The 8,655-nt window shown below is 35.5% G+C and overlaps 1 protein-coding gene across 1 annotated transcript; it reads right to left on the bottom strand.

Annotated features, from left to right (window-relative positions):
- Positions 1–3,862: 3,862 nt before the first annotated feature.
- Positions 3,863–7,199, bottom strand: LOC112035958 (probable carbohydrate esterase At4g34215). The gene is made up of 2 exons (XM_024068781.2): positions 6,441–7,199; positions 3,863–4,435 (listed from the first exon to the last, which is right to left on the bottom strand). The coding sequence occupies exons 1-2, from the start codon at positions 7,005–7,007 to the stop codon at positions 4,214–4,216; spliced, it is 789 nt and encodes a 262-aa protein (XP_023924549.1). The 5' UTR covers positions 7,008–7,199; the 3' UTR covers positions 3,863–4,213.
- Between the last annotated feature and the right edge of the window lie 1,456 nt (positions 7,200–8,655).

The following is an 8,655-nucleotide window of genomic DNA, read 5'->3' as shown; positions in this document are numbered from 1 at the left end:
TACCTACCCGTGATTTGAAAATTATCACTTTATCCACCTAAGATTTGCTCCATTTGTTTTTCATAACTCACCTCTATTAAAAACAAGGATAAATATATATGTATATATATATATATATATATATTATTTTCCCCCCATTTGTTAAAAAATGGAGTTTAGGCATGGCTACTAAATGGATCATGGGTTTAGATGTGTGTGGTTGTGTTGGTTTTTGTATGTCTGAGCTCCTCCATCAAATAGAGTAGGAATGGCTTTTGTACAAAAGACAAAGGAGACGAAAATGACTTGCGTCAAGCTACTTAATTAACATCCTTTTGCAGTAGAAGAGACATCTATTCACAATCTTAAATGAGTTATCAAATACGGTTCAAATTAACAATTTAAACCCTCTTCCTAAAAACTTGTTGGTCAAAATACTTATGGCGATAAATTAGAAACCAAGATTAGTACAACACTTTAGAAGAAAAACTATTAGGTTCAAAATTGTAGCAACACTTGTATTAAATGTTGGTTGTATGTAAGAGAGGACCAACCACACAATAGGTTGGTTGCTCTAAGCTTTTAATGTCCTATGAGTAAATGGGTTTGATGGGTTTGAAAAGTATTGGGGGAGGAGTTTGGAGCTTGTCTTTTGGTTTCTTTGATGGTGGATTTTTTATTTCAGACAATGAGTTTCTTTGTTATTGGATTTTGACGGTGGGTTTCTCTCTTTTGATGGTGAGTTTATTTGATAGTGGATTTCAGACAGTGGGTTTTAATGTCGGGTTTCTTTGTTTGAAGAGTGTTTATTGGGTTAGAATTGGTTGGATGTTATTGATTTTTGCAAAACACTTTTTTTTTTTTGTTATATATCTTATTTTCTCTTGGTTTTGTATGTTTTTTGTTTTGTTTTGGAGGAGAGAAACATAAAAGGGGGGGGNTTTTTTCCAAAAAAAAAAAAAAAAACACAAAAAAAAAAGATTAAAAGAAGTAATTTGCAAAAAATTAGAAACTTGACTCAAGAACTCTAATACATCATAGAATGTTATTGCAACACTAAGAAGAAAACAACACAAAAGTAAAAATATACAAACTCTTAACTCTACCATTGATTCTTCTTGACTTTTATTTATTTCTCAGGCTCTCTATGTCTCTCCTCTCCCTCTCTTTGTCTCTTTAGCTCTTTGTTTTGACTTTATCTCTCTCATATCTAACTCTGGTTCATATTAGCGGTAGCTTTGGGTCATGGTAGGGACAGTAGAGGAGCACAAGAGTGGTTGTATGGGTTTGGATTTTGATTCATGGAGGAGGAGCACAGCTGCCTTGGGTCTAGATTTGAAGGAGAAGACATAGGGGTTGTTGTGGTCGATCTAAGATTTTTGGTTGTTGGGATGGTCTCGTCTTGGTTGCGGTGTCATCGTGGCTGTGGTGAGTCATTGGTGTTGCTGTTGTTGGCTCTCTCTCTCTTCGCTCAAAAACCAAACCCAAGACCCTTTGTCTAAGACTTGTTTGTTTAATTTAGGGATTGGGTTTCTTTTTTTTTTTTTTTTTGGAAAAAGAGAGATAGAAAAGGAGTGCAAAAATACATATTTACCTTACTTTTAACGGAGGTGAGTTACGGAAAACAAACGGAGTAAATCCTAAGTGGGTAAAATGATACTTTTCAAATTACCGGTAAGCAAAGTGAATTTGAGCCTAAGTACAAGTGGGTTTACTATAATTACTTCTAATTAGTTTGTTCCCAATCAGACCAACAACATTTGTTTCAACCTTCAAAGACATTTTAGTAAGAAAACTTTACAAATCTTTTTTTTTTTTTTTTTAGAAGAAGAAAACTTTACAAATCAATTATGTATTTTGGCCAAATAAACTATAAAAAAAAAAATCTTTCTTTAGATTTATTATAAAATGCAAGGTAGAGTCAATAAAAAAAAAGGGAGAGGATTTGTTGCAAATGCTGCATACAGGATAAAGTGGTAGCTCAAGAGAAGTGACACTAAATCGTGGTTTAAGCTGGTCATGTGCAATACTAGTTACTTCTCTTACGCTGCCACCTTACCTATATGCAACAATTGCTACATACAAGATTGCAGCAAATTCTCTCCCAAAATAAAATAGGTGAATCAATAATCCAACTAATAAGTCTAGCACATAACACATGGTCTATACTAAGATACTTGCTTCGGCCTTTTAGCATGCTTTGGCCAAATCTAGAGTTCTAGTCCCTAAATGATCAAATATTAGCCAAATTTTTTTATTGGTAAAACCGCTTTGAGCAATCGAAAGGTGATAGAAATTAAAAATTGTTTGAATTGAATGGAAAAAATGTTTACTAAATTTATTTGTGATTTAAGAATTATGCTTTTGCATGTGAATATGCTATTTATGATTCTATTTTGAAAATTGGTTTTTATAACTTAAAATACTTTCTACTTGAAGGATTACTAAATACAACATTTTTTTTTTAATGTCTGTCCATGATTTTATAATCTTCTATTTTATTAAAAAAAAGGTGAAAAAATTCATTTGAAAGTTGTTTAAATTTCTTTAGATATTTTTTTAGTCTATTTCGCTAATTTTTACAAATGAAATACATTTATTTTGTATTTTAGTTAATTATTAAATAATTATAACATTATCACGGTTTGATAGAGACTGACTTCAAAACCTTTAATCAACTATTTTTTAGTTCTTTTGGAAATACCAGGAGGTGCCAAATTAAGTTACAAAGCTCTTGGCACATAGAAATAATATATAATATTTGTGTTTAATCTAATATTTATGCATTATTGTTTAGATAGTACTCACTACTTGATTTAGTTAATGGATCAATCAAACTATCAAGAAGATCTTATTCTTCAAACTCAAAATTATACTTTATAATATATAATTTTATTAAATATTAAATAAATACTTTTTTAGTATTTAAATACAAAAAATGCCTCAATTTAGTTGTTCTCTTAGCCCTCAGAATGTTTAGAGTCAACCTTGCTCCTTTTATGAGTTTATGAGATCTTCTATTATGGTAGTTGCTATACAAAAAAAAAAAAAAAAAGATTATTTTTTTTTTTTTTGGTTTTGTTATGAGATAAAATTCTACTCTAACTAAATTTAAGTGTATATATATGTGAAGCTCTCTCTTAGAGTCTTGAATCCTGACCTTTGTCCCCCCCCCCCCCAACACCTCACAAGCACTTATACTTGTGAAATTACTATCGCACCTAAAGTGCATAGTGGTAGAAAAGATTGTTACTTGTTCAAAGTTCTTTAAACATATTGGAGTTTGGTCGTGCGAATTATTGCATTCCATTGTTGTAGCTCTATTCTAGGCTTTTCACTTAGATGGACAGGGATTATTCCCCAACATACTTTTTTTTTTAATTCTTTGCTGTGCAACATTTTAGGATTTTGTGAATGGGTTTATGGAGATGGGCATTCTCTACTCAATGTACTGGATGATGCATATGCTGCAGTCTTTTACCTTGGTTTGGTATTAGTCTATTAGAGCAGGTCTTCCTTTCCCTTTCATGCGATTTGTACCAGTTTGTAAGGAAGTGTTCTTTGGTTTACCATGTTTTGGCCTTATAATAAGAATCCTTTTCAACTCCCAACAACCCATACAAATTAGCGATCCCAACTTTTGGCTTGGAGTGCCTACTTAGCCTTTTCAACCAATATGAATTGCCATATACAAGGACTACGATGTTATAGTAGAAGACTTCTTTGGTGTGTGTTTGTGCAGTCCATAGAATGCTGGAAAAATTTCACTTCTTTCTGATGTAAACACCAAGGCCCATCAATCACTTTGTTTTTGGGCAAGTGCCCCCCAAACCGAAATAAATGCTACATACTTAGGCCCAATATACCCGAACAAAGCTCAAAAAATCCAAAATTCGACATATTTAGTACAATAATGATACTTTTTTTGAGAGTAAGTACCATAATGATACAAACACAATAAACTACAATTTGTTAAAATGGTAGATTGTGATCAATACAACATCACTTCTATTGTATGCCAATCACAATTTACCTCTCAATTGTTGTGAACAATATTGTGAAATTTGTAGTGTCATTATATTTATTGTTTTTAGTATCAATTTAGAGAAGCAAATTATGTAAACAAAACAAGCCGATAGTCATGACCCTTAAAAGCTCATCACAGGGCAAACCAATTGCAAAACCTGAAAGGAGAGGAGAGGAGAGGAGAGGATGGATTCCCAATTGTTTGAAGTCAAGGATGAGGAGGAAGAATTTGTGGTGGAGCAAAATTGGTGAGATATGCATCAGCCAGCATGTGGCCCAACTTAACCTGGGCCGCTGTGGTAAGATGAAGATTATCTTCCTTAAGTGGAAGACCCTTGGCATCAATGCATACAACATTTGGGAGACTGATTTTGAACTGTGCTTCCCTAACTTTCTCTATGTACTTTTTATCCCCTGATGCAATTGCAACCTGTATAATATATTCCATTCCATTCTATTGCAATCAGTACAAAATATGATGAACCAAATTTACTGTCCCTTACATAATAATGCCATTTTAGGTGCGACCTAAACAGGTCCATAATTATCCAAGCTAGCAACCGTTAATAAAGTCTGGGACAACATTTGTGCCACGATTTTGATTTAGTTGGTTGTAAATAGCAAAGAAAAAGAAATTAGTGTGAAAGTGATTATTTACTGTTCACGATTGACCAATTCCACAAGTTGTAGTTGTTGTAGCAAATGATGTTGTAGTAGGTCAACTACTTCATTTTTCAAATTGAACTTACCAACACCTACAATATATGTTTTGAAAAAAAGATATAAAAAAAAATGTCAACAGGCTATTTCGTATGATATTTTCTTAGAAAGAGTCAAACTAATGGCTTGGCTTTGGGTACAAATGTAAAGACTGACCATTTTATAACATTTCTACTTGCAGTTTGGTCCAACACTGACTTTCTAACTTACTAATAAACATCAATAATTTGTGTCTTTAGTATTTTCCAAATGTAAAATGTCTACTTACAAGTTTCAAGAAAATGTCAATTAGCTATTTATTACTTGGAAGTAATGGAGTCCTTGCCAAATATATTAACAAGACATCCTTAAAAATACTAAAAAGGAAAATACTAGTGGTTATGACTTATGACTTGTAAGAGCATCCCCATTTGGGTTTCTAAATGCCAAATGTTAAGAACATTTGGCATTTAAGCCCCAAAATCCATCAGCAATGGAGAGGCCATATCTCAAATGCTAAAAAAAATTTGGGATTTTGCTACAGTGCCATCTCAAATGTAAGATGGCACTGTAGCTAGGTTGTAAAAAAAAAAATAATTTTTTAATGTTTTTAACCCGGCATTTCTCTCTCATCAGTCATTATTTCTCATCTTTTCTCTCTCTTCGTTCTCTCTTTCTCCTCTGCTCTGTCCTCTCTTCAGACATACTCTCTCCAATACTCTCTCCGATCCTTTCTCATCCTTTTATTGCTCTCTTCAGAATTTCTGTTGCTTCGTTCTACTTTCTGCTTCATTTGCTATGGATTCCGATGGGTTTGTTATGGAATTCGATGAGGTTGCTATGGATTTGTGGGTTTCTGTGTTGATCTGGGCGTGAGGGTTATGGGTTGATCTGGGCATGGTGGTTGGTTGGGCGTGGATCGGCGTGAGGGTTGCGTTTGGATCGGCGTGAGGGCTGGGTTTGCTGGTGAGGGCTGGGTTTGGATCGGATTTAGGGGGGGTTGTTTGATCGGCGGGGTGGGTTTGGATCGGCGTGAGGATTTTGCTGGTGATTTTTTTGGATCGGAGTGAGGGCTGGGTTTGGATCGGAGTTAGGGTGGAGGCGTTGTTTGATCGGCGAACGGGTTTGGATCAGTGGGGTGGGTTTGGGATCGGCGTGAGGGATGGAGAGGGCTGGTTTTGCTGGTGATTTTTTTGGATCGGAGTGAGGGCTGGATTTGGATCGGAGTTAGGGTGGAGGCGTTGTTGATCGGCGAACGGGTTTGGATCAGTGGGGTGGGTTTGGGATCGGCGTGAGGGATGGAGAGGGCTGGTTTTGCTGGTGATTTTTTTGGATCGGAGTGAGGGCTGGGTTTGGATCGGAGTTAGGGTGGAGGCGTTGTTTGATCGGCGAACGGGTTTGGATCAGTGGGGTGGGATGGGATCGGCTGGGTTTTTTTTTTTTTTCCTTGTCTGTTTTGTGCCTGAGGTTGAGGGAGAGAGACGAAAAGGAACAGAGAGAGAGAGAAATAGTAAAAAAATAATAAAAAAGAATATTTAAATAAATTGGGAAAAAAAATAGAGTTTTGGGATGTTGGGTGTATTGAAAAATGTTATGTTATAATTGATAAAGTTGCTTTTTGGGTGGTAAAATAGGATAGGATGAGATTTCTGGATGTGGATGCTCTAATAGAGGCTAACCATAATCTAATATAATAAGAAACACCAATATCAAAGTCTTAAAACATATAGGCTAACCTGGATTATTGGAAGAGAAGGCAAACCAAGATCCTCACGCACATTCCTGATGAGCTTCTCCATGTTCCCCTGATACGCCTCAGCATCATGCTGATGCGACGTGTCACTCTCTCCTTGGTACCAAAGCAAACCCCTGATTTCCCCACCGCCTTTCACGCTCTCTTTCGCTCTCATCACCATGCTCTCGTACAAGTGCTCCCCACGCGCCCACTCCTTTATGGCGGTCCCACCCACAGCGCAAGGGACCAGCCCCACGACCCCCACGCGCTCCCTCACCGCGTTGGCGAACGACATCCCGGGCCCCACCCCGCAGACCTTCTTGGTGTCGATGTCGGAGTGGAGCGGCTCACGCGCAGCCTCCCAGTGGCGCGTGGCGCTGAATCGGAGGATTGTGGTGGGGTTGGGTTGGCACTCTTGTGGAACGACGCCGTCCCATTTGTGGTGTTTGGTTACGCCGCCGCGGCCGGCCATGTTGCTCTGACCTGACAGGATGAAGATCTGTTTGGTTTGTGGGGATTCCATTTCTGGGTTTTGTTTTGAACTGGGAATTGGAGTTTCCATTTCCATGGATTCACAATTCACTATTATCACAATTTGGGTGTGGCAGCTAAGTTTGTTTCAAAGAGCTTCAACTTCAAGCAACGTAAAAACTAAAAAGGAATGAATATAAGGTAGGTAGCCTAGCCTTGATTGGGATCCTGTCCAATTACCGCGCAATTCACCTAATTCCCTCACAATTTTTTTACCTTTATTTTTTTATTTTTTCTTATTATCATAATTTTTGAATGATATTCTGGTGTGGCTTTGTCTTGTGTGTATTTATTTCTCAAAAAAAAAAGTTAAAATTTAAAGATGTTTTTTATGATTTTAAATCTCAATCATCCGTACCAATTACATCAAGTACAATATTAAAAATGCAATACCCGTAAATGTTGCACCTAATCTAAACCCAGCTGGCCTTTTTAGTTCATAAAAGGGGGCACATGTACACGGGCATGACTCCTGAATCAGAGTGGTCGGTGGTCCTATCCTAAGCTTTTATTTCTTAAACTTTGGTGTTTGGGCTAAGCACTCTAGAGTCTAGACTTGAGGCCTGTTTGTACCAATGGAGATTATGGGAAAGATTTATGGGTTTCTGATGAAAAACTTATGATCCATTGGGCTACAACATTATAAGTTTTTTTCCTTTTGTCTTTTTAAGCTTGTTGTATTAAGAGTTCAGAGCCACTGAATTGATATCAATTGGTTCCCCTCTAATAGAGTGAGTATCTTGTTGGAAGCAAAAAGTTTGACATATGTGATTTAATGATTTTTGGTACACCAATGAAGGAATAATGTTGCAGAACATAATAGATAATACGCAAATGTGTGCTCTTGAAAGTATACATAGGCTAGCAAGTGTTATATCTTCAGCATTTCCACTGGGTAATGTAAAACTAAAAAAGAAAAAAAAAAACAAAATGGATAATACTGTTCACAAAAAATATCCCAACATAAAGCACTGTACTGTTATGCAAAACTTATTTTTGTGTATTTTATTCTTCTTCTCTTGTCTCTCTTGCCATTCTCTCTCCTCTATGCTCTTTCACTTTTGATTACTATAAAATAAAAAATGAGATTTAGGATGTATTGTTAAGTAATTATGTAAAGTAGAAAATAACTTTTTGATGGTGCAAAATAAATGAATTTTGTATAATTAGATGAGAATTTTCTAATAATTAAGCAATTAATTCTTGCAATCTTGACATTTCAAGAAAACAAAAATTACAATCTTTGAATTTCTTTTAACTTGAATCCAAACATAAGCCATGAATCTCAATTTTGTCGATGTTAGTGGGTTCTAATTAATTCAATTAGATTTGGAATTCAAACTTCACTTACATTAAAAATTAATCAGTATATTGACCTAATAATAAAGTGCAGTTTTTTTATTAAAAAAAAAAAAAGAAAGAAAAAAGATGAGAGAGGGAGAGAGAACACTATTACAGAGCGAACAATAGTAAAACATTCTCACCAAGTTATAAAATAAAATAAAAACTTCATTTTGCATCACCAAAAGCCGCTTTATTTATTATACTTACAATATACGCCACATCTTATTCTTTATTTTGCATTCTATCATATTAATTATATTTTCCACCCATAATCCTACACCACAAAGAGAGAGAAGGGTGATAAGAGGGAAAATAAAAAATAAAATTTTTTTTGAGAAAGT

Source organism: Quercus suber, unplaced genomic scaffold (assembly GCF_002906115.3).
Source record: "Quercus suber isolate HL8 unplaced genomic scaffold, Cork oak 2.0 scaffold_679, whole genome shotgun sequence".
In the NCBI taxonomy this organism is placed as follows: Eukaryota; Viridiplantae; Streptophyta; class Magnoliopsida; order Fagales; family Fagaceae; genus Quercus; species Quercus suber.
The sequence above is the reverse complement of the archived record's forward strand: the minus strand, read 5'-3'. Positions and strand labels throughout refer to the sequence as shown.

What these genes read in the sequence shown, in the direction of transcription:
- LOC112035958 (XM_024068781.2), bottom strand. Translation starts at nt 7,007, where the DNA reads ATGGAAATGGAAACTCCAATTCCCAGTTCAAAACAAAACCCAGAAATG. An exon ending in CTTCTCTTCCAATAATCCAG is followed by an intron (nt 4,436 to 6,440) that starts GTTAGCCTATAT and finishes TATATTATACAG; the next exon opens with GTTGCAATTGCATCAGGGGA.